Source organism: Stenella coeruleoalba (assembly GCF_951394435.1).
Source record: "Stenella coeruleoalba genome assembly, chromosome: 7".
In the NCBI taxonomy this organism is placed as follows: domain Eukaryota; kingdom Metazoa; phylum Chordata; class Mammalia; order Artiodactyla; family Delphinidae; genus Stenella; species Stenella coeruleoalba.
In genome coordinates this window covers 15,794,020-15,821,925 of record NC_137153.1, presented here as the reverse complement: position 1 = coordinate 15,821,925, position 27,906 = coordinate 15,794,020, and the positions used below count along the sequence as shown (strand labels likewise).

General features: G+C 52.5%; 1 protein-coding gene across 1 annotated transcript; it reads left to right on the top strand.

The window, feature by feature from the left end:
- The first annotated feature begins 1,452 nt into the window (after positions 1-1,452).
- BLK (BLK proto-oncogene, Src family tyrosine kinase) lies at positions 1,453-24,355 on the top strand. The gene is made up of 13 exons (XM_079926601.1): positions 1,453-1,485; positions 5,403-5,511; positions 7,805-7,859; positions 9,341-9,434; positions 10,361-10,459; positions 11,486-11,589; positions 15,934-16,080; positions 16,522-16,674; positions 17,924-18,103; positions 19,231-19,307; positions 21,843-21,993; positions 23,093-23,224; positions 23,923-24,355. The coding sequence occupies exons 2-13, from the start codon at positions 5,404-5,406 to the stop codon at positions 24,126-24,128; spliced, it is 1,506 nt and encodes a 501-aa protein (XP_079782727.1). The 5' UTR covers positions 1,453-1,485; position 5,403; the 3' UTR covers positions 24,129-24,355.
- Positions 24,356-27,906: the final 3,551 nt, after the last annotated feature.

The window sequence follows — 27,906 nt, the reverse complement described above, 5'->3', positions numbered from 1 at the left end:
AGGGGATGGAGCCCCAGGCAGGGCACCCATGTCCCTGTTTTGGGCAGGGAGGTCGGGGGCAGCGTGGGGGCTGAGAATCCCCTCCAGCACCTGGCTCTGTCACCTTCAGTGTGACCTTAATAAGCCACCTTGCCACTCCATCCTCAGCTGTGAAATGAGAATAGAGTAAGTCCCCTACATACGAGCCGTCCAGCTGAGAACTTTCAGCTGAGAACCGTCCAGCTGAGAACTTTCAAAGACGCGAATGTGCCTCTGTATGCCAGCTGTTGTACTGTACTACTGTACTTTTCAAGGTACTGTACTGTAAGGTTTAAAATGTTTATTTTTTGTGCTTGTTTTTTATGTATTATTTGTGTGAAAAGCATTATATACCTATTACAGTACAGTGCTATATAGCCGACTGTGTTAGCTGGGTACCTAGGCTGTTTTGGACTTATGACAGCTCTGTCGGAAAGGAACTCGTTCGTGTGTAGGGGACTTACTGTAATTGTAACCACCCTATGGATGCTACATGAATATTGAATGAATCATATATGTCAAGTGCTTTCATCCTGTGAAATGTTGGCCACTGTAAATAAAGGGTTTCCAGTTTCTCTATTTTTAGTTACTGCCTCTGCCACATCCCCTGCCAGGCTGAGGCTGTGTTTCAGGTTTTGTTTGTTTGTTTTTGCGGTACGCGGGTCTCTCACTGTTGTGGCCTCTCCCGTTGCGGAGCACAGGCTCCGGACGCGAAGGCTCAGCGGCCATGGCTCACGCGCCCAGCCGCTCCGCGGCATGTGGGATCTTCCTGGACCGGGGCACGAACTCGTGTCCCCCGCATCGGCAGGCGGACTCTCAACCACTGCGCCACCAGGGAAGCCCCTGTTTCAGGTTTTAAGCGTCTCCCCGGGGGCCTACATTGATCTCCCTGCTCTGGTTAAGGTGGGCAGAGGCGTCTAATTCATTTCAAATAAACAAGCAGAGGTCGCCTCCCCCAACATCCCCTCCTCTTTCTAACCCCTACCCCCTGCACTACACACACACACACACACACACACACACACACACACGGGTGCATTCACAGGCTTGCTCTGTCATGCACTCACAGACACACGCAGGTGCACGTGTGTGCACTCTCTCACACATACACACACACACAACTCACATCCTTCTCCCATCCATCCTTCCCCGCTGGGAGGGGGCCAGTGCCCGCTAAGTGCAGCAAAGCCCCCTGAACACCCAGGGAGCCGCACGTGTTGCCTTGGGCTTCTGCGTGGACGCTGCGTTTGTTTCCTGGCTCCACCCAGCCCGAAACTTCTAAAATATCACAGCGGGGTGGCAGCCCGAGCACGCGGACGCAGCTCTGCTTGTCACATGGCTTCCTGCGTAACTCAGGCTCCAGTCAGAGCCTCTGGGGTGGAGGGACCCTAGAGAACCGATGTGTTTATAAAACCCATGGAAAAGCATCTGCATACACACTGCTAAGGAGTCAAAGGACGAGGAAGTGTAAGTAGTGGTGATTTAATCGGAGGAATTTTACTTCCTGTCAAGTTATGTAGATGTTCAGTTCTGCTATTTAAGTGGACATAAAGGTCTGCCCAGGAAGTTTAAAATTGGTGGCAGTATGGTTGATGCTTCATTGCGCCAGGAGGCTGGGTGGGAGAGGGAGAAAAGGCCTGAGGCCCAGGCAGCCGTTCTCCAGAGCTGGGCCTGACCCGGGTCCAGGCCTTACGCCCCCTCTGGTCCCTGGCAAGTCATTCACATCTCTTTTCATTTTCTGCTTGTACCAATAAGATTATGTTTCCTGTTAAAGGATTCAAGGAATATATAAAATCATAAGAAAGAAGGTAAAAGTCACACGAGGTCTCATTACTTGAGATAAACAATATTAACACTTTAGGAAATGTCTTTTTGGAGTCCTGCTTTGCATTAACACCCACACACGCACTTTTTAAAATTTGCTGTTTTTTCTGTTGGGTGTGGGCGTGCTTCCTCCCTTTCTGTCTCTGCCTCCCCTCTGTCTCTACCTCCTCCACCAGTCACCAAAGTAAACACCTTCATGTTTATCCTCCCAAACCTATTTCCATGTAATATAAAAACACGTGCATGTGCCTACATAGGGGTTTCTTGTCTCATTCCTTGGTTTTTCCGAATATGGGACAGCCTCACTTTTCACATCCTGCTTTTCTCACCTAACTATATGTTGTAGCAATTCCTCTTAGCCTCGCTGGTAAAGATCTAACATGTTCTTTTTGATAGATGCATAATATTTTAGAGACTTTTAAAGTGCAGATTTACTCAACAATTCCCCAGTTGGTGAGCAGTTACAAAGTTTCTTTTGTTTTGTTTTTTGTTGCTACAACTATTGCGGCAATGAACGTGTTTGTATCTCATATATTCCTATATAAGGATGTCTTAGTACACAGTGAGATTCTTGGAAGTGGGATTGTAAATCGAAAGGTATGTGTAGTTTTTCATTTTAATAGAACTTGAGAGATTGCTTTCTACAAGTTTGGCAATATTTCATATTTTATTTGTTCAATATTTATTAAGCACTTACTCTGTGCCAGGCACTGTTTTAGCAATTTGGATTAACAATGTATAATGCAAAGATCCCAGACGTCACAGAGGTTTCATCTTAGAAATGGAGTGGGAAAGAACAGATGAAATAACAATAATAAATACTTTTGTACCAGAAATGTAAGAAAACACAATTTTCCTTTTCTTTACCATCAACAATTGGTATTACCATTCCTCTTTTTTTTCTTTTTTTAACATCTTTATTGGGGTATAATTGCTTTACAATGGTGTGTTAGTTTCTGCTTTATAGCAAAGTGAATCAGTTATACATATACATATGTTCCCATATCTCTTCCCTCTACCATTCCTCTTATATATTTCCCCATCTTATTGATGCAACGTTCTTGTTATTTTGATTTGCATTTTCCAATTGGTAAGTCATTTCAACATTTTTCACATGCCTATTTAGTGATTTGGATTTGTTTTGGATGGATTGTCTATTTATAATTTTTACTCATTTTTCTATCGAGTAGATTATATGCTAAACCCATACTTCTGGCCAAATTTCATGACCTCTGCGTATAAGTGGACATTTGTTTGCCATATGCCTTGCAAATCTTTTCCCCAATCTATTGCTTATCTTCATGATGGTTTCTTTTACTGTGTAGTACCTTTAACATTTATGAATCTGTCCTTTTGTTATGAGCATGTCTTTTTGTCCTCTCTCAGCTTCTAGCTATTCCATCTTTGTCAATTGATATCTCCAAGCTCTGTGTCATATGTATGGTCTCCTAAATTTTCTTCCAATTAAAATTGTTTAATTTTTAATATATTTTTTCAATACACCTGGAATTTATTTTTTTAATATGGTGTGAGATTGGCATCCAATTGTATTTTGTTCTAGGTAGATAGCTATTTCCCCAATACCTTTTATTAAAATAAACCCTCAGTTCTCCACTGAATTAAAATGCCACTGTTTTCATATATGTAGTTTCCATACGTACTGGAATCTGTTTGCATTCTAATTATTATGCGTCACTGATGATATGTCTATTCCTATTCCACTTTCAGGCAGGTTTGATTTTACTCTCCTTTTTCATAATTTTAAAGCTAGGGTAGGACTTTATTTGGTCATAGAAACCTTCAGATAATGTTATCCAATTAAAAATTGTAATTATTGAAAGTACATTTAATTTATATTGGGAACAACAAATAAGTCATAATCAAGAAAGAGAAGAGATGAAAATAATTAGAAAACAATACGATGTAAAACTTCATGGTAAATTGGAAATGGAGAGGAAATCAAAGATGTCCTATAAATCATATAAATTATCAAAGTGGTGCAAGAAGGAGGAAAAGTGGCAACAAATTCCTGTGGAAGAAACTGGAAATTTATTTAGAGATCTACTATTAAAAGGGTCCCAGGAACAGATGACTTACCAGCTGAGTTCCATGTAGTCTTTAAAGAACAGATAACCCCAATGTTATTAAACGATTCAAGATCATAGGAACAAAGACAAAGAGATTCCCGGTATGTTATGAAGCCAGAATCATCTTAAGGTTAATTCCTTATAGACCAATCATGCTCAGGAATATAGATTTTCCTTCAAAATAAAATATTAGCAAATAGGACCCATCCGTGTATCCAAAAGACTAAGGCACTGTAACCAAATAGCTTTTTGTTTGTTTGTTTTTGTTTTTTCGCGGTACACGGGCCTCTCACTGTCGTGGCCTCTCCCGTTGCGGAGCACAGGCTCCGGACGCGCAGGCTCAGCGGCCATGGCTCACGCGCCCAGCCGCTCCGCGGCATGTGGGATCTTCCCGGACCGGGGCACGAACCCGTGCCTCCTGCATCGGCAGGCGGACTCTCAGCCACTGCGCCACCAGGGAAGCCCCCAAATAGCTTTTATTCCAGAATGCAAGGATGTTTCAGTAGCAGAAAATTGATCAACATAACTCATTACATCAACAGATTAAAGAAGAAAATTATCATATAAATAGATATTAAATAGTCCCCTGATAAAAGTCAGCAGCGCTTCCTAGTACAACCCCATAATCTGTTATCCAAAATGTGGGTAAGTGTGGTGGCCTAGTGTCCGCCAGGGCTCCACGGTTGGCTCTGCATTGCTTAACTCTTTGGCCGGGAACCAGCTGCTTAACATCTCAGACCTTCTACTTGCACTTATTTTAGAGACTTGAAAGGATGATACAAGATAGGTGAAGTTCTTGGTCAAGAGTAAGCTCTCCTTGAACAGCCGGCCCTGGAATGGGTGTGGTGGTGAAGTGGCGATGCTCTTGGCTGTGGTCCCCGGGGTCTTTCCCACATCTGTCGTTTGACGATTCTTTACCCAAGAAAAATCTTGATCGTATTTCACTCACCTCTCAAGAAGATTCCCTGATATTGTTGAAAAGTTGGCATTAAATGCCTGTACTATCTTTGTGACCTAAGTTACAGCATCTCACCTGAAAATCTGAGCTGGAAAGAACCTCAGAATGTTCTAATGTGGGCCAGGAGAGGGAATGTGACTTTCCCAAGTGAAGACTGAAACCCAGACCACCAGACACATTGGTCAGCCTCTTTCTAGACGGCAAGGCTCCTACCCCCAGGGGCCTGGGATCCACCCTGGCGGTTTCTGGCAGTTTCGTCAGGCCAGACCATCTCTGTGTCCTAAACCCAGGAGTCTCTCCTCTCTGGGCCACTTTTTCCTGCTCTGGGAAAAACGATGGAGGCAAGCTTAGCCCACCCAAGCCCCTTCTGACCCCATGTTCTGACTTTGACCTTCACTGCCCCCCTGCTTCCCCACCTTTCTAATCGGCAACCGGAGGGGGTTTGGGGACGCTCTTGTGCACAGAGGCTCTGAAAACCTACTCACATGGCCAATCTGCTGTGTGCTCTCCGACAGGATGGGAGTGGTGAGCAGCAAAAGGCAGGTCAAGGAGAAGGGGAAGGGCAGATGGAGCCCCGAGAAGGCCAGCACCCAGGGCAAAGAGGCCCCACCACTGCCGCCCCTGGTGAGTGACTGCTGTGCGCAGCTGGAGGGGTGGGAGAGGGGTGCACGGAGCTCCCCCGCGCGGCTCGGGGGCTGCTGCTCGTCTCCAGCCAGCACCAGCGCCATCTCTAGACAACGCGGGGCACCAACAAGTAGACCCCTCCCACTGCCACCACGACCCACGTCGCAGTGGTGGCATAGTACCAAGCTTAGCAGCCAGATGGCCGAGCTTAAATCTATGGGCAGTGTGCTTCCAGGGAGGTTACTTAACTCCTCTGTGCCTCAGTGTCCGCATCTGTAAAATGGGTACAGTAAGAATGCCTTTCTGATGGGGATGTGACCATATGCAGGTGTGCAAGGCACAGGACCGGGCCTAGGGGGCTCCCGGTAATCCTTAGCCAGTTTTCAATGCACACAGGCAGCCTTGAAGAGGAAAGGAAATCAAAAATGTCAACTTGAACAAAGGGTGGGGCGAGGGGGGGTCTGGGGCATTTAGCAACATCTGCTGCCCCCACCCCCTGCCCAGAAGCTCCTGATGGTCATTGTCCCTTTCGTGGCACTGCTGCTGGTATTCCAAGCAGCTTGCCGTCCTGGGATAAGGCAGCTTAGGACTGGAGGGGCCCTCTCCTCCGCAGCAGGCCCTCAAGTTCTCATGGAGCCTGTCATGCAGTTCTGGTCTGTTCACAAAACGGTTGGCACCCTTTGACGGTAGCATTCCCAAAGAGGCACTTTTAGATGATGATGTTTGTGTCTCCCCCGCCCGGCCACCTACCCCCTTTTGGTTTGGGTCAGCTGGGAGTCATGCCTGGGTCCCCCAACCCTCACCAGCACATTCGACTGGCCATTGCTTTATTCTGACAGTGACCTGATGGGGGAGGGGAGGGGGAATTGCCAATCCTGTTTCTTAGAGGAATCTTATCTATCCGTGTCCCAATTTAGTGCAGGGCTTGGCAGGTAGCAATGAAATGTTTGTTGAATGAATGAATGATCGACTGGGAAAACGCCGACTTCGACTGTGTTCATTATATGCTAATAAGTAGTAGAGCCTGGAAGGTTTTAAACTTTTTTAAAAGTCACATCATATCTATTAATTATGGAAAAAAATCGTAAATACTCATTATTCCACTGCCCAATGATACCTGGAGTTAGCACTTCAGAGCTCCTGCCTCCAGACCCCTTTTCTGTGGGTTATTTATATTACACGTTTATATTGTCAATGGAACCACGCTATACATGCCATTTTGCAAAATCCTACTTCAAAATTGTGTTCAATAAATATGGAATACAAAAAGAATATTTGGAGACTTCCCTGGCGGCCCCAGTGGTTAAGACTCCATGCTCCCAATGCAGGGGGCACGGGTTCGATCCCTGGTGGGGGAATCCCACATGCTGCGTGGCCAAAAAAAAAAAAATTTGTAACGCATATGTCAAGTTGAACAAAGAACAGAATGAAGAGCCAGCACAGCTCCGTCATCTTCAGAAGTAGAAGGTGACCGGTTGAGACTGTCTGCTGCCCCCAGTCTATCCTCGTCACCCCGGGCCCCACTATCCTGAGAGTGTGTATCATTCCTTAGCTTCGCTTTTTCGGTGTGATCACATATGTATGTGTTTCTAAACACTCTTCAGTTTGATTTTACCCGTTGTGAACTTTAAATCATTTGAATCAGACAGCACGTATTCGTCCGAGACGTGGGTTTTGGATCTCCCTTAAGTTTGTGGGTTTTATCTACGGGGATGCCTGGGGCTGTAGCCACGTACTTGCCCCGGCTTTCGTTGCATGACTCGCTCCAGTTTGTCTATTCGTCTATCTTTTTGGTCAAAGGGTGATTTCCACACTTCAACGATTTTTATTTTTTTAATTTTTTTTCTGGGAGCCTTCCGGTGCAAAGGTTTCTCTACAGGGTACAAACCTGGGAATACATCTGTTGAGTTTGAGGGAAATATGCTTTTAAAATAATTTCCCTTGAGAGCAAATACTCTTTTGCAATTTCTCTTTTAAAGAAGAACCAGGACTTTAACCTGGGTGATACAGCTTCCTCCCACAGTTCCACAGCTGCCTCTTACGAAGTTGGGGCATCCCCACGTACCCCTCCTCCAGCCACGTGTGTGGTTGGGCAGGCGGTCCCGGCTTGTGGGACGTGGCACTGGCACCTGGGGCTCGAGGCAGCACGTGTAGAATTTACCTGTGCAGCCTCCTGGGCCAGCAGAGAGGCTCCCCCAGACCCTCCAGCTGGCACGCAGCAGTCTCACCCCTCCTGCCCTGCCCAGGCCTCGGGGCCGTGACCTAACACAGAGCATGTGCATTTCCGCTCTAGGTCGTGTTTAACCACCTGGCTCCGCCCCCTCCTGACACCAGGCACCCGGACCAAGGTAAGAAGGGGCTGCTTCGGCAGCTGAGGCTCCCCTGGCCACGTCCTCCGGGCCCCCGGCTTCGTGCAGTTGGAACAGGGGCCGAGGTGGGAGCGGCTTCCTGGGGAAGATGGGCCCTCGAGGGTCGGAGAGGAGGAGGCCTGGGGGGAGGCTGAGTGAGGTGCCCTAGGCTTCACCTGCCCTTGGGGGGTGTCCCTCCAGGAGCCAAGCACCAGCTCATTTAGTGTACCTGAGCCTGGGTGGGCTTTTTTTTTTTTTTAAGACTTTACAAACTACGAACGAGCACCAAAAGAGTTACAGCAAATACAAACAGCATCGTCAAACCCAGGCTTTCAAAAATTCTAGCTCCCAACCTCCAAGGGCGAAGGCCGATGGCTCTGCGTCCCAGCCCTTGCTCTGTTCCATATGGAGTTTCCCATATCTAGTTTCCCAGCCCACTTTCAAAGGCCCCCTGCCGGCCTTCTAACCACCCCCGGTCTCCACTTCCACTCTGATGGGCCGGACTGTGGAGGTGATATAATGAATGACCTCGGGGGTTCAGGCCGGGGCAGGGGGCTCACAGGATGGGGCTTCCGGGAGAGCTCTGCCCCAGCATCTTCATAACCCACCTGCATCCAGCACCGGGAGGCCTCAGGCATTAGAGCCCTCGCACGACTGCACTGAACAAACAACCCAGAGCCCGGCTCTGCCCCAGGACTGCGGAGGATGCAAAGCTAATTACGATGGGGCCCCTCCGCGAAGGAGCTCGGAGTCTGTCAGTCAAGAGCGGCAACCCAGTTAGTGGCCTCACCTGGTGCCTGGTGTTTCTTATCCGTGCTGAGGATCACGGTTAATTACCATCAGGGGAGATCCTTACTTCCTGCCGGGGGCTTCGCATCTCCAGGAAGGAAGTCCAGGAGAAGGAAGTAAAACCAACTGCCTTTGGCACAAGACCTTGAATCTCAGAACCGGAGGCGGCCTCTGTCATCTATTCCAGCCCCCCTTCCCGCCGAGGGGAGGGGAACAGCCACACTCTGGTGACCAAGCTGAGTCATCTACTTCTGGGGACGCTAAGTGGTCTCCAGGTGACCTTTTTCGGGGCAGGGGGTCTTCGCTCCCCAGGGCTGTGCAGAAAAGCAGCGGTCATTGGAAAGACGATAGGCCACACTCCAGAGCCCGCTGCGTTGCAGGGACCAGCAGCTCGTCTGGGTACTGCCAGCCAGAGCGCTGTGACAGGGCCCTGGGTACCGTTACAGGTCAAAGTTACAGCTGCTATGTTCCGAGACCACTACTGCCCTTGGAACAGAGGCAGGGAGGGCAGGGGGAGAAGGGGAAGAGAGGGGAGGGTCATGGCCTCCGAAGTGATAAGGGATGGTTCCCAGACGTGGGTCTGCGTCCCTCAGGTCCACACAGCTGATCTCCCTAGATCTTCAGGATTTTTCCAGCCCCTACCATCGCTCTAGCAGCCCAAGCAGTGACCATCTCTTCCCTGTTCACCCTAGAGGAGCACTTCGTGGTGGCCCTGTATGACTACAAAGCCGTGAACGACCGGGACCTGCAGATGCTGAAGGGGGAGAAGCTTCAGATCCTGAAGGAGTAAGTGTCCCGGACACCGTCCCTGTGACTGCAGGACCCCACCCCCCACCCACCTACCTTTCCCCCAACGCACCGCCCTGCACGGCTGCCTCCAGAATATCTTCTCCAGTGCCCTGCCCCCCAGCCCAGCGCAGCCCAGCCCAGTCACTCAGTAGTAGGGGTTCGTATTCACTACCTCCTGCTCTGCTGTCAAAACCCTACTCTTCCTTCAAAACCCACCTTTAACGTCACCTCCTCCATGAAGCCCTCCTGATGCCCACAACGCTTGCCTGGCTGCTCCGTCACAGCTCTGGACTGGACTCTGTTGTGTCCAGATTTGTCTCCCTTGCCAGACAAGATCTCGCCTGAGACCCTACCTGTGAGTTCAGCTTTAGTTTATCCAGAGGTTCTTCTCAGAAACTGCTCTAAAGCCACCCTGTCGCACGTCGGGCTTGTCCTGTGGAGGCTGAGGACTCCTTTATTTCTCGATGTTCTGCGATAAAGTGTGAAGGCCCTGACCTTTTGACCATCTGTGGGCTCCGGTTGGTCCTCTCCTCCGCAGCCCTCCTTGTTTCTGTCTTTCCCATCCAGTCCAACCTCACTCCCCAAACCCTAAACGTGTCCCATTAATCGAGAGGAAGGCGGCTCACCAGAGGACTGGGGCCCTCGTGGGTGGATCAGGCTACGGAGACAAACCCCCCCCCCCGGAGGCTGCGTTGTTCCCTTTCCTCCCCTGGGCCAGGAGCATCTTGGGCCCAACGGATGCTGGCGAGTTGGAATGACCTGGACAGCCCGCATCACTGAGCCCCTGGCCCCAGTTCCCTCCCTCCACCCGACCACCTGCCTCTCGAATTCTCTGCCTCCCAGGGGTGAGATGCTGTGGGCTGTGAGCTGCCCAGAGAGCCTTGTGGGAGCCGCTACCTGTTTTGTTTTTCTTTCCCACCTAGAGCTGGAGACTGGTGGTTGGCCAAGTCTCTCATCACAGGAAGAGAAGGCTACGTGCCCAGCAACTTTGTGACCCGAATAGAGACCCTGGAAGTGGAAAAGTAGGTGGACAGACGGCCCCTCAGAGCAGAGGCGTGTGCTGGGGGCTTCTAGTCTGCGCAGGGCAGAGCCAGAAAGTAGCTAAATAGCAGAGCAGGGTGTGAACCCGGCACAGAGGGGGCAGGAGAGGGGTGGGGACTTGGTGCCTCTGGGAAAGGCTTGTCTAATGTCCCAGCAACATTTAAATCTCTGTGTGACACTGAGGGTGTCACTCAGGGAGCCCATCTCACCCTTCCCACCTGTAAAACGGGAGCTGCCCGTTTCCTGGCTAACCTGGTAGAGACGACCCCATGTCCCACCACCTTGATCAGCCACCCTCCTCCCCTGCCTCCAGGACAGGACTCAGGGCTTGCACCTCGGGGGACTCACAGGATGGGGGCCTTAAGGGACAGCTCCACCCCAGCATCCTCATAACCTACCTGCCTGCGGCACCAGCCAGGGCCTCGAGCATTAGTGCCCTGAGCAAACAGAGCCAGAGCCCCAGCTCTGCCCAGGACCGAGGAGGATGCAAAACCCATTATGACGTGACCCCTGCCCTGAAGGAGCTCAGAGTCTGTCAAACTCACGAGCTGGCACGGCTCTGCCGCCTCATCTAGCGTTCCCATCCAGCGATGCTCGCCCCCAGGAGGGCTCCTTGCCCAGCACGCCCGGCCCTGTGCCTGTCCCTGGACCAGTGTGGGGCGGGCACATCCACCCTGACCAGCCTGTGCTCAAGGGGCACTAGAGACCCAACCCCAAGGAGGGTGGACTGTGAGGGAAGGTGTCAGGTGCATTCTCCCAGAGCAAAATTAACAAAGGGCACCAAATACTGCTCTCCTTTCATTTCAAGAAAACATCAAGTCCATCGCTGACAGCAGGGAAGGGGACCGAGGGGTATTTCATGTATCAAAATGTGAGGGGCTCAGCTCAGGGTTAAGTTGGCAACGGGAACACATTTCATCTCTGGAGGGAAGGGACTTGGGTGACAGTATCCCCGGGAGTGTGGCCACTCTCTGAGGTCTGTCTGCCTTCGTGCTTTTCTTTTCCAGGTGGTTCTTTAGATCAATTTGCCGGAGAGATGCCGAGAGGCAGCTTCTGGCTCCAATCAATAAGGCCGGCTCCTTTCTAATTAGAGAGAGCGAAACCAGCAAAGGTAAGCCTGGGCCTCCGCTTCCCTCCCTGTGCAGCCCGGGAGCCCCACCTGCAGCCTTGCTTCTGGGAGTTGGGAGGGGGCCAGCGTGTGGGGTGTTAGGCAGGAGAACCTGGCAGCGTCCACCCCGGGGGGTCCCTCCCACATCAGGCCAGCCAGGACAGCCCATGGGTATCCGGTAACTGAGCGTGAGGCTGTACACATGGACAGTTCTCCCAGGGCCCCGCTGGAAATGTGCCCAGCACGAGAGCGGCTCCCATCTCGGGCTGGTCTCGCACTGCCTCGGTCAGAAGGGGTGCTGAGGCTGGCGGGGGCAGAAGAGGGGGTGTGACCCAGGGCCACGTCTGGAATCAAAGGATTTGGGAGCTGAAAGAATCCTTAGAGATAATCTCAGCTAGAGGCTGTGACTCAAGAGACTTCCAAGAGCCTGTGAGGTATAAGTTTGTGATATACAAGGAGGGGGCAGTGATCACTGAGATCTGATGGACTCACAGATTCAAACCCACTGACCGAGCAGAACGTTTCTGCCACCACCCTCAGGCCACTGGGTTTTCTCTTTCTCTGTCTTTAGTTTTCTCTCTGTCTTTCCTCTTCAAAGTTCTTTCTGCTATAAAGTATAAAACACATCTAAAAATTGCATAAATTATAAATGAGTGCATAATTATAGAGTCATGCTAAGTAAACACCTGTGTGACCACAAGAGCGAGAACATTCCAGACACCCAGAGCCCCTCTCCCTGCCCCACCGGTGCCCCTTTCTGATTCACCTCCCCACCCGCCAGAGAAGCCACCACTGTCCTGACTTGGATGGAAATCCTTCCTTATCTTTCTTTATAGTTTTACCACCCATGTTTTGTCTGTTTCTCACCTTTATACAAATGGAATCATAGTATTTTTGTTTTTGTGTGTGTCCTGTTCCTTTCACTCAACACTGTAAGATTCTGTATTCGTGTGCCAGGCCTTCTGAAGCAAAGTACCAGGAACTGGGGGACTTAAACAACAGAAATGTGTTTTCCCACAGTTCTGGAGGCTAGAAATCTGAGATCAAGGTGTCAGCAGGGTTGGTTTCTCCTGAGGCCTCTCTCCCTGGCTTGTAGACGGCCATCTTCTCCCTGTGTCCTCACATGGTTGTCCCTCTGTGTGTGTCTGTGTCCTCATGCCCTCTTCTTATAAGGACACCAGTCATATTGGGTCAGGGCCCACCCCAATGACCTCATTTTAATGTAATCACCTCTTTAAAGACCCTATTTCCAAAGATAGTCACATTCTGATGTACTGGGGGTTAGGACTTCAGCACAGGAATTTGTGGGGAGGGGGGGGACACAATTCAGCCCATAACAGACTCACTCGTGTTGTTGAGGATAGCAACAGCTCACTTTGACTGCTATACGGAATCTAGTATATGAATATTCCATAAGTTATTGCTATTTCTCCACGCTAACGTTGGTGGACTTGGGGTTGTTTCCGGTTTGGGGCTGTTATGACCGTGCCGCTATGAACCTTGTTATATATGCTTCCTGGTACACGTTTGCCACTAGTCTTCCATCTTTGAGGTACTGGGCCAATACCCCCATTTGAAAGATGAGAAAACTGACTCCCTGAGGGAAGAAGTGACTCATTCAAGACCAACAGTGAACAAGCGTCAGGGCCCAGATCATCTGAGGGGCACCAAAAATCTTCACAAGCTCTAAAACGTGTCCAACTGGCCTAACCTGGGTGGATGGAGGGGAGTTTCCCAAGCAGGGCGAAGAAAGCCTTTGTTATCAGGACACTGCACAGAGGGACCTGTTACAGGAGAGGAGGTGGCAGCAGCGACATCAGAGGTGAAGGGGAGAGAGGGTGGCCGGGCTGTGAGCCTGGCCCCCTGTGTTGGGGCAAAGAGAAAGGACAGGGCTTTCCTGGTGGGAGCACCACCCCCCCCCCCCGCCCGCTGGCTTACGCTTCAGCTCCATCCATGGCTTGAGAACTGCAGTGAGTGGAAACACGAAAGCAGCAAAAGCTGGACAAAGAGAGCTGCTTACAGCCCACTGGAGGCTCAGGGGAGCTCCCACAGCTCACTGCCCCTCAAAGGGTCAGAACCAGGTGGGGGAGGTGGAGGGATGCAAAGGTGCGTTGGGGCGCTCTGTGCAGAATTTCCGGATATGCGCCGATGGATGCATTAAATTATATACACGTACATATTAGGATATTGCCGCTACTCCATCTGAATAGCAGGGCACCTATGTCCAAGAAACAATATGGGAATCATTAGAGATGACATAAGTGTTTTGTTTGCTGTAGAATATTTCAAATGCATATGGAAGTAAAGCGAATAGTATAATGGAGCCCCTGTACCCAACACCCAGCTTAACAATAATCAACCCAGCTAATCTCGTTTTGTGTATATCGCCACCCACCACTCTTACTTTGAAGCAAATCCCAGACATCACGTCATTTCACCCGGAAATGATGTTTTAATTGTTGCCTATTGCTAAGGGACCCCCTGAAGGGAAAGGGCGTCCCCAGCCTCAGTGTGAAGGAGGAAGGGGTCTCTAAGGGTGGCGGGTGTCTCCTCCTGTCCTTGCCCCCCTCCCCAGCTAGTCCAAGCTGGGATTGGCCAGATGGAGCTGAGGCTTCAGGACCCCACACACATATACACGTCCCTGCATACACATGCGCACACTCCACCGAGCTCCAAAGCATCTGGAGGCCACAGACAGAGGATGGGAGATGGGGAAGGATCACTGCCCCCAGAAGCCAGGGAGCGAGTTCTAGCCCCGAGAGGCCTCCAGGACATCCCTTAGCTTCTCAAGCTTCATTTAATTGGTATCTGTGTGAGGACTGACTAGTTTCCCAGTTCAAGGGCAGGTGGTCCTTACAGTGTTAAGAAATCTCAATCTCTGGGAGCCCAGCCTTGCCTATGCCCAGTGCAGCCCACACGCAGCGTGGAGACAGGACAAGGGGATCCAGATTTTGTGAACCGCAAGGATTGAAGTCCCCTTTAAGAGGAAGGAATGCCAGATTGTAGATAGATATTCGGGACAGTCCCTAGGAGGAGCCCACACAAGAGAGAGGCCCTAAATCCGAGCTTCTGCAGCCCTGCTGGAGGAGAGCCCGGTCTCCTTGCCTGATCTAGAGGATTCACAAGCAGGGTGCAGCGGAGGGAACGGGGAGAACAGCTCCCTTCCTCACTAGGGTGATGCGCGGATGAATGGACTCACTAGAGCCACTCTCTGGTTCCTGAGATACCGGGCACGTTGCACCCACCCGGGGCGAAGTCGGGGCCACAGTTTGCCGCGTGCGGGCTGGGCTGGGGTCGGGCGCGTGGAGCGGGCTGTGGCGGAGGCAGGGCGCGCCGCGGAGCGCAAGGCTTCTCCGCATCCTTTTGCAGGTGGGCAATAAGAGAGGCGCAATGGCCAAGGGTTAGGGGAGAAGAGATTTGAGATGGGCTGATGGGCTGATGGGGGAGGAAAGACGCGTAAAGACAAACACCGCAAAGCAAAATCAAGCGCCCACACCCAGGACAAGAGGTGTCCAAGCCTGACACCTGGCGGGGAGGGCTGGTACTGCTCGAGGTAGGCGAGCCCTTGGAAAGGGCACGGGAGCCCCCAAGCCTGCTGCTAGCCAGCGGAGGACCCTGGTGCAAAGCGACATCCCCCTTCTGGGCCTCAGCTTCCTCATATTCCAAATAAGAGTGGAGGAGTGTGGTGCCCAGAGAGCTGGAGAGAGGCGCTTTATAAAAACCATCAAGTTCGTGGAATGTTTTTCAGCTGAAAACTCTTGCCACCTAAATTGCTCTTAACGCTTGCCATCTGCTACATTCACCTAGAAGACAGAATACCTAGTTGTGTGTATGGATTTGAACAGAACCCCTGGGGAGTGTCTTATGTTCTCCCCCATGGACAGGAGTGCTTGGGGTTGTAATTTAGTATTGCATGTGGGGTAGGGTCAGCCTTTCAGCTGGAATGAATGAATGAATGAATGAGTCAGTCTCTTAGTCCCTCCAACAACTCTGTATTTCTCAATATCCCATGGCAAAGGGTCCGCAAGCCCCAGGGCCCAAGTTGGGGGACAGCCTGATTGCTAAGATAACATCCTGCCTGCTCCAGAGCTCTGGGATTCTCTGGCTGAGTTTTGGGAGATTTTGGGGAGGAACGTCAAGGACAGAGTCAGATGGAGCTGAGAGGAAAGGCTTCCAGGAGGGTGGAGGGTGAGATGAAGGAAAAGATAACTTTTGATGGAAGTGGTCAAAATGGAGAGCAGAATTTGGGGAACTTTTTTCCAGGGTATTGAAATGAAGCCCAAATCCCAGTCCTGGGTTTCCCTCTATGCCTTGCTTCTCATGTATGTGTCTTTATTAACCCTCCAGGTGCCTTTTCTCTGTCTGTGAAGGATGTGACCACCCAGGGGGAGGTGATCAAACACTATAAGATCCGCTCCCTGGATGAAGGCGGCTATTACATCTCCCCCCGAAACACCTTCCCCACCCTGCAGGCTCTGGTGCAGCACTATTCTAGTAAGAGGGGGCGTCTGATGAGGGCGCGTGGGGGGCTTGTAACAGAGGAGCCCTTGTATCTCCCTATCACTAAGATCTCAGGATGGTGTGAATTACTGGTACCATCTTGGTGGAGGGGTGGAGGATTATCCCAAGGCTGGACCTAAGGAGTTGACAACTGTCAACATACTGATTCACATTCTGTGTCCCTCATCCCCTCTACTGGCTGTGAGCACTCGGGGAGTAACAAGTATTTTCAGTCTTAGAGACAGCAAGACAATGATAGCATTCCTTGCTTAGTGCAAAACGAATGCAGAGAGCTGTGTGTGTGTGGTGTGTGCACGACGGGTAGGGGTGGGGTAGGGCAGGCAATAGGGGGCAGGGACGCAGCTGAGAGTGATGTGGCTCCCATGAGAATGAGACCAGTCTGGCTCCAGCCCCACCTCTTCTTTCCTAATGCAGAGAAGGGGGATGGTTTGTGCCAGAGGCTGACCCAACCCTGTGTGAGCCTGGCTCTCCAGAACCCCTGGGCCCAGGACGAATGGGAAATCCCCCGGCAGTCCCTCAAGCTGGTCAGGAAACTTGGGTCTGGGCAGTTTGGTGAAGTCTGGATGGGTGAGTATGTGTCATGCCGGGAGCCGCTCTCTTCCTGTCCTGCGTCCCGAAGCACAGAAGTCTCGGGATTTGCACAGGGCATCGTGCTTCCCATAAAGGCTTATGAGGGGGAAGGGACTGCGGCTATATACCCATTTTACAGATGAGGTAATGGAGGCATAGGACACTAAAGTGACTTGCCTTCAGCTGTTCCGCACATGATGGTGAAGCAGGAGTAGAACCCAACTCTCCCACCCCCTCAGCCCAGTCCCTCCTTGGTTCTTTGCTGCCCAGAGCTGCCTTTGCCATTGATTTGTGTGTGACCTGAAACGCCTTGCTAACTCATAGAGTGGCAACACGTGTTAACCGTGGTGAGCGGTGAACCAGGGGCCCCAAGACTCTGGTAACAGACCAAAGCCAGCACTTGCAGCTGTGAGACTAGCCAGTCCCTTAACTTCTGGACTCGTGTGGCCTCACCTTCAATGACAGTTGACGGTCGCTCCTCTGCTCAGCATGGGCACTCTCAGAACACAAGGTGCTTTAGTTTATCCCCGGAAAGGTCCATGTCTATGGGCATGATTTCACGGTGGGATCCTGCTGCCCCCCCACCCCCCGCAGTCCTCTGGCAGCCAGGACTGATGCCTGAGGCGCCCCTGGCAGGAGCTCCACCTGGATTGTTGCAAGTCTGAGTCATGACTCACCTTCTCCCTTCAGTGTGGATGGGGACCTCATGGTGGGGGTGGGTGTGTGCAGGTGCCGGCGCTGTAAGGGAAACATCACAGGGCGCAGAAAGGGGGAAGGAGTCTCCAGGCCCCCTCTGCGTTCTCTATGCTTTTGTCGTGGGCTGTGATGCTCCCTGCCACGCTGAAGCTATCAAGTGGTAGCAGAGACTCATTACGTAGGGGTAGGAGGCAGGCTACGTGAAGGACAAGAGATGCACCCCAGACCCGGGTGTAGGGGCAAGGAGGTGAAATGGGCCCCCTCCCAGGCCGGGTAAGTTCCTCCACTGCCTGGCGCTCCCAACTGGCAGGGGAGACTGGGACAAGCTGGCATCCCGCAAGGTAAGCAGGCACATCCGTCCGTCTCAGGAGCTGTCATGCCAGCCCAGGACCACTTCCGGGGGCGGGGCGGGGGCGGCTGTGGCCTCAGTGCCCCATCTATAGAACAGGGATGGCTCCTGGAAGCTTATGTCGATTTTGGTTAAGGGGTCACCTCCCATAGCCTCTGGGTCTTCTGAATGTCCTCCTCATTCTCCGTCCCTGGGGCTCAGGTTATTACAAAAACAACATCAAGGTGGCCATCAAGACCTTGAAGGAGGGAACCATGTCTCCGGAGGCCTTCCTGGGTGAGGCCAACCTGATGAAAACTCTCCAGCACGAGAGGCTGGTCCGTCTCTACGCCGTGGTCACCAAGGAGCCCATCTACATCGTGACCGAGTACATGGCCAGAGGTGGTGCCCTGCCCGGGACTGCATCCTTCAGACAGAGGCAGGGAGGCTTGAGGGTGGGAGTCCAGGCTTGGGGGCCCGAGAAGGCTGAGGCTGATCTGCTGCCATAGGCTTGCCTGGCCGGGAGACCTCGGCAGGAGATCCCTGAGCCACGGGCTGGATCGGTTAGCCAACATCTTTCAGATCTAGGGAGTTCGGTGTGCGTGGGGGGGCGGAGGGAAGGATGATGAGAACAAGACGGATAAGTGGTCCTCACAGAGCGGTGTCCTCGGTGCAGGAGCCCTTGAACCAGCATTTTTGGAGCGCGCCTTCTGTGCCTGGCACTGCTTGATGCCCCCTGGGGAGGACAGAGCGAGGCAAAGTCCAAAGAACAGTAGGCTGGGTGTCCAGAGACGGTTCTAGTCCAGAGAACGTTTGACAACCCTATGAGCATTTTACAACATGGATGAAAAGAGAGGTTGGGCGAGATGGCCTCTGAGGTCCATGGTGTGGCCACGCTCTCCCGGGACAGGGGCTCCTTCTCACCCCTCCTGTGGCCCTGACCGCACACTGATTCTGGTCAGATCCTAACGTGCTCTGCTAATACAGTTCCTGAAAGGTCGTTATGAAGGGGCCCATGCTGAGCACCTGACTCCCCAGCTCACCTCTTAGCCACCCCTGTGGTGAGCATCCCCCAACTCTTAGACGCCAAAGGGGAGCTGCGTTTGTTCCCTGCACCAACCCAGGAGACGGGTCTCTCCATTCTGGTGCTTTCTTGTGCCCTTGGTCCTCGGAGGAAGAATCTCTGCCAACAGACAGAGAAGGGGGCAAGAAGATGCTTCGGAATGTGGTGCAGGGAATGAGCATGTTCTGCTCCGGTTCCCTGACTGCATGACCCTGAACTTGGCCGAGACCTAACATCCTCCGAGCAGCTGGTAGCAGATCAGCACCTCCTGGGCGCTGTGAGGGCTGAGATGGGAGTTTCTGTAGAGCAGAGGCACCTGCAGCTGTGGGTGGGTTTGTCTCTGGGCACTAGAGATCCGGTGCCACCCACTTCCTGCCGCAGGTGGGGAACAGCCCATACCCTGAGAGGCCGGCCCAGCCAGGGTTGGGTCACTGCACAAATGCAGCTGCAACTTCTCTTTCCTCAGGCTGCTTGCTGGATTTCCTGAAGACGGATGAAGGTAGCCGATTGTCCCTCCCAAGACTGATCGACATGTCGGCCCAGGTTTGTGAGAACCGAGTGCAGCGGGCCAGGCCCCCAGACCCTCTCCTCCGTCCCCATGGCTTAACAATATCAACTAGTTAGAGGTTGTGTCCATTAGATTTAGGCTGGGCTGTGAAGGACAGAGAGCCCAAAGTCATCATGGCTTAAATGTGTAAACACCAGAGGTGGGCAGCCTGGGGCGGGCAGCGGGGCCACTCCTCAGAGCAGGGACCCAGGTTTCTTCCACCCTCCAGGTCTTAGCAGGTCGTCTTCCCACCGAGGGAGACTGCTCACACTTTAGCATCTTGTCCTCCTCAGCCAGCAAGAAGAAGTAGGGGGGCGGCGGGTGGGGGGAAGCCCACCTCCCTCCCTTTAGAGACACGTCCCCAAAGTCACCCACTACCCTTGCTCTCCCAGCCCCCTGGCCAGCGGTCACCAGCCAACACCTACTGCAAGGGAACCTGGGAAATGTAGTCTTTATCCTGGGCAGCCATGAAGGAGCGAGGTGGGTTCTATTGCTAAGGACGAGAAGGAGGAAAGGATGGTGTGGGAGACCCAGAGAGTTCCCACGAATTCCATGCCACACGGTAGGCCCGTGTTTTGTGGTGACCTCGCCTGTCCTCAGACGGTGCCCACAAATGCCTTCTGTAGACTCAGACGGCGTGAGGTAAAGAGCAAAAGGAAGGGGAGGGATCTTTCCTCCCCGGGGATTTTAGCTGAGGGTTCTAACCGGCAGCAAAGCACATCTGGTGGCTCCAGGTTAAAACTGGAACTCTCAGCAGAAAAGCTCTGGTCTGTGGTCAGCCCGTGAGACACACACACACACACACACACACACACACACACACACACACACACACACACACACACACACACACACACCCTGCTGCAGAGAGGCACCCTCCCGCATCTACCTTCTCCTCTACCGTTATCTGCTGTTAATATCAGGACAGGCACTGAGGTCACCACCCCTCTTCTCTGCACCGAGGTGAGCACAGGCCGGGTCCAACAGGCTGGTGAGGTGATCTCGGAAAATTAACGCTGGTGACCGGTTTCAAAGCACAGCGCAGCGATCAGCCTGCCCACTCTTTTTTTCCCCCGTTCTTTTCCTTCTCTCTCTCTCTCCCCGCTGTCTCTTAGTCAATCCTTTGGGAAATCTTGGGTCACCCAGAGGCAAAAGATGCGAAAAGCCACCTGAGTTTATAAGTAGGTGTGGTCAAGAGTCTGAAGGTTAGGAAACAAGAAAATCAGAACCTTCCAGGCGAGCAGCTTCTAAACCACATTCTGATCATGCTAACACCTCACTGCGTGCACACACACACACACACACACGCACACGCACACCCTCACCGCCTCCTGGGCGCTCCTTTTCCTGCTCTAAGGCATGAAATGCCAAGCTCCCCTCCAACCACAAGCCCGTGTGCCCCACTCTGCAGCCACACGGCAGCTCCCCCCTGTCCTGTCACATCTGGGAGCCTTTGCCCAGACTGTCCCCTCTGCCCAGGATGCCTTTGCCTCTCTTCTCAGCTGGCAGAATCCTAATCAATGTTCAGGACCCAGGTCAAGCTCACTTCTGTTCAATTTTTCTGGACAAGAAAGTGCAGAGAGCACCTTGGTCATGTGTTCCCCTAGCATCGTGCCAGGTGGATGCTTCTTGAAAGCAGATCCGGGTCCTGCTAGACCTTTTTTTAAAATTTCTAATACCGCTCGTATAGTACATATATACGTGAATACAATATAGTACATATTTGTTAATGGGGTGAATACTGCTAAATGCTGTCCAGATATAAGATATTTGGTATTCAGCCTTATAGTCCTCGCAGTACCATACCAACACATACGTATGATGGAATGACTTAGCGAAGGAATAAATATGAAGATAGAATATACAAATGAATGAATAAATGAATAAACCAGTGCAAGGGAAGCCTAAGTAGGAGGGGGATCAATTCCAGTGCTGGCTTTGAGGAGGTACATTGGCTTTCTATTCTCTGCCTCAGTTTCTTCATCCATCCACTGGGAGTGCAGTGAATAAGCCCTGAGTTCCTTTCTTTGGCTAAACGGCACAAGAGCAGGACAAACAGCTCCTCCTGGCCCAATGCTGGTGACCTGGGACAGAAACAACTCTCTTCTTTCACTGCCTCCGTTCTGTCAGGATCCTGCTGGGTTAGGTCCTCCTACCGGTCTCACCTAATGCTCGCCGCAACCCTGGGGCCCTGGAGACCCATCCCCTCACGTTCCCTGTCAGGGCAGTGATTCCCCCTCCCCCGAGGAGCTTAAGCAGTGATTGCAATCCAGGACTCCCTGCTCCAGGACCACTGCTTGCAACTTGCTGAGGAAATGAAACCCTCTGCCCAACCTCCTGCCTTCCCCTCCTCTCACGCCCCTTCCTTCCTTTTCTCCTGCCTGCCATCTGCCACCTTCCTGCCCTGCAGACCCTTGGAAGGAGAGGAGAGGTGGGTGAGCAGGGCGGGGCCCCTGGCTCTGACGCAGAGGGCGGCCGGAGTCCTTCTCCCCGAGGGGCGCTGGCCTTCACTGTGGGGCCCATTCCCTCAGATTGCAGAAGGAATGGCGTATATCGAGCAGATGAATTCAATCCACCGGGACCTGAGGGCGGCCAACATCCTGGTGTCTGAGACGTTGTGCTGCAAAATTGGTGACTTCGGCTTGGCCCGGATCATCGACAATGAGTACACCGCCCAAGAGGGTGAGCGGAGCCTCCCAACTCCCCCAAGTCCCTTTGGACTCCTTGTCGCGCAATTCTGGCCTTGCCCCCAGCTAGTCCAGCCTTTCCCTAAAGTGTAGAGCACAGGTGCCTCAGGAGGAATAGCTCTGCGAGGGAGTAAGTTTGGAGACACCGCCCAGTCCATCCAGCCCTCCCTTGGAGACTCCCAGCCCACAGCAGCATACTAAAGGCACTGAGAAGTCCTGCAGCTAAGGAACAGTGTACTTGTGCCTCACCTCGGGTCTCCCAAACTAATTGGAATCCCGAATACTTTTTCCATGTAACTTCTGTGAACTTCCCACAGAACCAGGGGTTCACAGAACACACTTTGGAAAACACTGCTCTAAAGTATGAGCGGCAAAACCTAATACCTGAATTGGGGTCTCCACGGGTCTCTACTTTACTTTGTAAAACTTTGGCAAAAAACCCTCTTCACAAGAGGATTTGAAAGGATCAAAATACATTTCATCAAGCAAGTTAGTGAGCAGTGTTAGCTCAGCACCTTCCTCAGTTGATACGGGAGAAGGATTGACGTGACTCGTTCCCTGAGGGAGCTTCAGGGGATGAAGCCAGGCAAGGTGCAGGTGATCAAGGGCAGGGCCGTCCGGTGGGCTTCATGGACAGCAGGATTTGAATTCCTTCCTCACTGTGACCCTAGGAGGTATATGAGTCCTGTGTCACCACTTCCCTTTTGCAGGAGAGGATGAATGCAGGGACAAGTTAAATGACTTTCCCAAGCCATGGGTTCCTGTTAGTAAACAAGACTCATGGGAGGTGCCAAAGGATTCTTCCATCCCAGATGGAAACACGTGCTGGTTGCCCAATGAAGCCCACTGGGCAAAGACCCAGAGCGGGTGACAGGGGTGGTCTTTGTCCTCTCATGCTGCGGACGCCCGGGGTCTGCACGCTCCTGGTCATGTGTCCTGGGGTCGGAGTGACTCCCGGGATGCATCTGTGTCTGGCGCAGCTGCCCTGACTCCGCCAGGCAGGGCAGGGTGGAGGGGAGGGACAGCAGGGCGTCGGGGGGCGTGCAGGGGCGGTCAGTCACGGTCTCACAGAGCTGCTCTTGGCTGTCTCACAGGGGCCAAGTTCCCCATCAAGTGGACTGCCCCAGAGGCCATCCACTTCGGGGTGTTCACCATCAAAGCAGACGTGTGGTCATTTGGAATCCTCCTCATGGAGATCATCACTTACGGGCGTGTGCCCTACCCAGGTAGGCGGCTGCATCGTGCAGCGACTCTACTGCTCAGGGCTGTCCTGACGTGACTGCGATGGCAGATGTCCCATCCTCAGTGCCTGGGGTTGCCCACCTGCACGTCAGAATGGAGCCCAGTGGTTCAAACAGAAACCCAAGTGTGCCACTCTGGGGGCGGGGCTTCCACCCCCTTCCTCAACGTTGCTCTTGGCAACAGAGTTGTGTCCCCTTCATCCAGCAGAGGTCAGTGAGCCCCCAGACCTGGAATTCAGTTAAGGTCGGGGTCTGAACTCAGGTTTCCTCCAACTCGTTTGCCCTCACCTGAGGGCAGGTGGCCCCTCCCTTGGTCTTGCACCTTGTGTACAAAGCCCCATCTTGAGGGTCAACAACCCCCAGCCCCGCAGCCTCAGGCCCGGAGGGCTGGGACCTCTTAGCAGCCTCTGGGAGGGGCTGGGGCCTGGTCACCAAGTACCTGCGCAGTGAGTGATGCTCGCCTGTGTGCCGCGCAGTCACAGGTAAGCGAGGTAGGGTCCCACCCAGGAGGAACTGTCCTGCACTGAGATAATCTACAGCCTCGTTTCCAGCTGTTCTCCAAGCAATGGAAAGTAAATGGTGGGATGCGTAAAGGTGGCGCCAGCCGGGCTGCGAGGGCGGAGATGGCGGTCCGTGCCTGGCGGGCCCCTGCCGCCCTTCAGCCGCGTCCCCTCCGCCTCCAGGGATGAGCAACCCCGAAGTCATTGGCAACCTGGGGCGCGGCTACCGCATGCCGCGCCCAGACTCGTGCCCACCCGAGCTGTACAGCAGCGTCATCGCCGAGTGCTGGCGCAGCCGGCCTGAGGAGCGGCCCACCTTTGAGTTCCTGCAGTCGGTGCTCGAGGATTTCCACACGGCCACCGAGGGCCAGTACGAGCTGCAGCCCTAGGCCCGTGTGCAACTGGCAGCTTCCTCAGCCCCAGATGCGCTGCAAAGGCAGGGAGGGGTCGGCAAGCCCATTTCTCAGATGAGCAAACTAGAGGTAGAGCGGCCTGGCAGGTGGGTCACGGCTTGGACTCCGGATCCAATCTCAGCACGAACCTTCTCGGGCTTTGTGCCCCTGGGCGAGTTACTTAGCCTCTCTGTGCCTCCGCCTTCTCATTGGCACAACGGGGAAGAGCCGCAGTTGTATCTACCTTGTATCTTCTTCACGAGGATGACCCGCTAAGGTGTTCAGAATAGTGTCCGGCACACTCGTAAGTGTTTGTCATCATGTCATGTAAGGCTTCCTGTGCTGGCACCAAAAGCCAGGAGTCTACCGCAGGTGACCTGAGTCCCGCGGGCTCCCACCCGACCCATACTGCGCTCGAGCACTTTGGGACTTTTCCGTAATAAAGTCACGAGATCTGACCTTTCCCGTGTCGTTCCTGGTGACAAGCCTGGACATCGCATACATGACCTTCGTGTTTGCATGAGTGGTGCCGCCAGGGACTCGCGGACGGCCCTGGGTGAAAGTCAAGCCCCCAGCCCCCCAGGACGAGGACGCAGACCCGACAGTCACTGCCTTTTAGGGCAGCTTGAGTAGGACCAGCAGGTGGCGCTCTCACCTCAGAAATCCTCGGCCTCCAGGTCTGAGTCGGGGTCGCGGGTGGGAGGGCCGTTGCTCTGCAGAGCGCAGAGCTGACAGTACGCGCACCGGGGAGGCGAAGCAGCCCTGGGCTCCGGTGGCGCCGGGACCAGCCGCCTAAACTGATGAGGCAGGGCTGGTAACACCAAGGAAGCTTCCAGGGTTCCTCACTGTTCATGGAGGCTCCCCATTTGTCATGTTTTTGTTTTGTTTGTAACAGATTTTCCTTTTTTTGAGCTGTTAGGTTTACAGAAAAAGAAATGAAAAGTGTAGAGAATCCCCATTTACCCCTCACCCCGCCCCACCCCCAATTTCCCCTATAATTAACATCTTGCAATAGTGGCAGTACACTTGTTACAACTGATGAGCTGACATTGACACATTATTATTAACTGCAGTCCATAGTTTACGCTGGGATCCACTCTTTGCCTTGTATTCTGTGGGTTTGGACGAATGTAAAATCGCATGTCGTCATACTACCGTACGGAATACTTTCATTGCCATCTTCTGCGCTCCACCTATTTCCTCTCTCCCTCCCCCTGGACCTCTGGCCAACTTGCCTTGTTTCGACTCCTCTGATCATGTGACAATCAAGGAGGTGGGAATACAGAGAAAGAAACCAGCAACAGAGAGCGTACGCCGTGTTTCCATGGTCACACAGCTCATTAGTAGCAGGATAGGGATGTGCCCCCAAGCAGAGCAGCTGGACTGTGGCAGCAGAGAATGGGGGATGCTGGGCTGGGAGAGCCTCAAGGAGGGGCTGCCACACAGGCAAAGGAGGACAGACATCTGCAGAGTATTGCTGTTTCCAGGGTGCTTTCCCAAACAGCCCCGGGAGGGATGCAGAGGCGGGCAGGGGCTCACCATTATTATGCCTAAACTCTTTTCCCAAATGAGGAAACCGGCAGAGACTCCACACACCAGGCCTGTCCAGAGGCTCTTAGCTGGCCAGTGCTGGACCCTGGATCTGAACCCACTCTTTGCCCTCAGCCCCTATTCATGGCTGTGGAGGTAGTATTCTCCCAGCCCCAAGCTGTCCGTGTGAGGGTATTGGAAAGGGGCCCAGGCCTGAGAGAGTGGAGCCTATGACTGCTGCCCCCCAACCAGAGCTCTGGTAAGGAGTACGCCCCAGCCTCGGACCCCTCATGGATTTTGTGCTTCCCCTTCTCCCTCCCTCCCCAGAGCCAGGGCATTTGCAGTGCTACTGTAAAATGAGTAACAGCAAGACCTTTGGGATCAGATACACCTGGGTTCAAATTCAAGCTCTTCCTCTTCCGGGTGTGTGAACTCAGACACTTTGCTTGACTTCCCTGAGTCTCAGTTTCTTCATCTGGAAAATGGGCACATTAATAACTCCTACGTTATAGGCTTGTTTTCAGGTTTAGACAAAATAGAACACATGGGGTGTTTATCCCAGTGCCTGTCTTATGGTAAATGCTCAGAAACTTTAGCTCTTTTTTTTTTTTCTTTTTTTCTGGCTGTGTTGGGTCTTTGTAGCTGTGCGCGGGCTTCTCCAGTTGCGGTGAGCGGGGACTACTCTTCGTTGCGCTGCAAGGGCTTCTCATTGCAGTGGCTACTCTTGTTGCAGAGCAGGGGCTCTAGGCGCCCAGGCTTCAGGAGTTATGGCACGTGGGCTCAGGAGTTGTGGTGCACGGGCTCAGTTGCTCCGTGGCATGTGGGATCTTCCCGGACCAGGGCTTGAACCTGTGTCCCCTGCATTGGCAGGCGGATTCCTAACCACCGCACCACCGGGGAAGCCCAAGCTCTTATTATTTTGACAGCCCCCAAAGAAAGGCCTTCAAAGACCCTGATGTACAACCTCCAACCGCCTTAACTGGGTGTCCCCTGTCCTCTTTGTCTCCCAGGGTGGGCTTCAAACTGTGCCCCTCAGCGTTTTGTTCTTTACTGGTTGCTAGGATTTTTCTTTGTCTGCCGTCACACTGCTCCCACCCTCGGGGCAGAACTGCGAGAAGAGCGGCCCCGGGTGTCGAAGTCAGGGACCTGGGTTTACCCAGCACTTTCCAGCTGTGTGACCTTGAGTTAGTAACTCAAGTCCTCTGAGCCTCGAGTTCCCCTTCTCCAGGCAGGGAAGAGCAGTGACTCCCTTGCAGGGCTGTTTTCAGGATTTAAAGAGACTTTGAGTTGGTGCATTTGGCTGCAGTACCAAACCCCGCAACCTGCGGGGCTTCAACAACAGACGTTTATTTTCTCACAGCTCTGGAGGCTGGAAGTCCAAGATCAAGGTGTCAGGAGAGTTGTTTCTTTTGAGGCCTCTCTCCTTGGCTTACAGACGGCCGTCTTCTCCCTGTGTCCTCGTCCTCACGTGGTCTTCCCTCTGTGTGTGTCTGGTCCTTCTCTCCTCTTCTTACAGAGACAGCAGTCGTGTTGGATTAAGGTCCAGTCCAATAACCTCATTTAATTTAATCACCTCTTTAAAAGGTCCGTCTCCAAATACAGCCACATCCTGAGGTCCTGGGAGTTAGAACTTCAACATAGGAATTTAGGGGAAACAAAATTCAGCCCATAGCAAATAGTGACACGTAGACATAATATAATAATTATTTCTTCCTTTGTACCTTCCATTCTACCTTCCCAGTGCAAGACGTACAGTAGGTGTCAATGTATCCTTGTAACTGACCAGTTTTAAAAACAAGAATATTTAGTGTGAATAAACTTCCCATCTACGAATAAGGAAGAAGCAAGTGGACCAGCTCTCAGCAAACTCACACACGATAATCCAGATTTACGCAAAGGATACAACTGTCTCCAATGATTTATCTTACAAAGGGGTCCACTACAAACTCCTTTAGGTACTTTAAAAGGAAGGCTCAAGTTTCCCCAGGCTTCATGTTGTCTGGGGTTTTTTTTAAGTGTGGTAAAATACACATAGAATAAAATTGACCAACTTCAGCACTTTTTAAGTTCAGTGTCAAGTATATTCACATTGTTGAACCACCATCACCACCATCCATCTTCAGAAGTTTTTCATCTTCCCAAACTGAAAGTCTGTTGCCATGAAACACTAACTCCCCATTCCAGCCTCTGGCTATCCCCATGCTACTTTCTGTCTCTGAATTTGACTGTTCTCCGAACCTCATGT

Excerpts from the sequence above, each read along its gene's own strand:
- BLK (XM_079926601.1), top strand. The coding sequence starts at position 5,404 with ATGGGAGTGGTGAGCAGCAAAAGGCAGGTCAAGGAGAAGGGGAAGGGC. Across the intron at positions 9,435-10,360 it reads AAGCTTCAGATCCTGAAGGA|AGCTGGAGACTGGTGGTTGG; the intron begins GTAAGTGTCCCG and ends TTTCCCACCTAG. Across the intron at positions 11,590-15,933 it reads AGAGAGCGAAACCAGCAAAG|GTGCCTTTTCTCTGTCTGTG; the intron begins GTAAGCCTGGGC and ends TTAACCCTCCAG.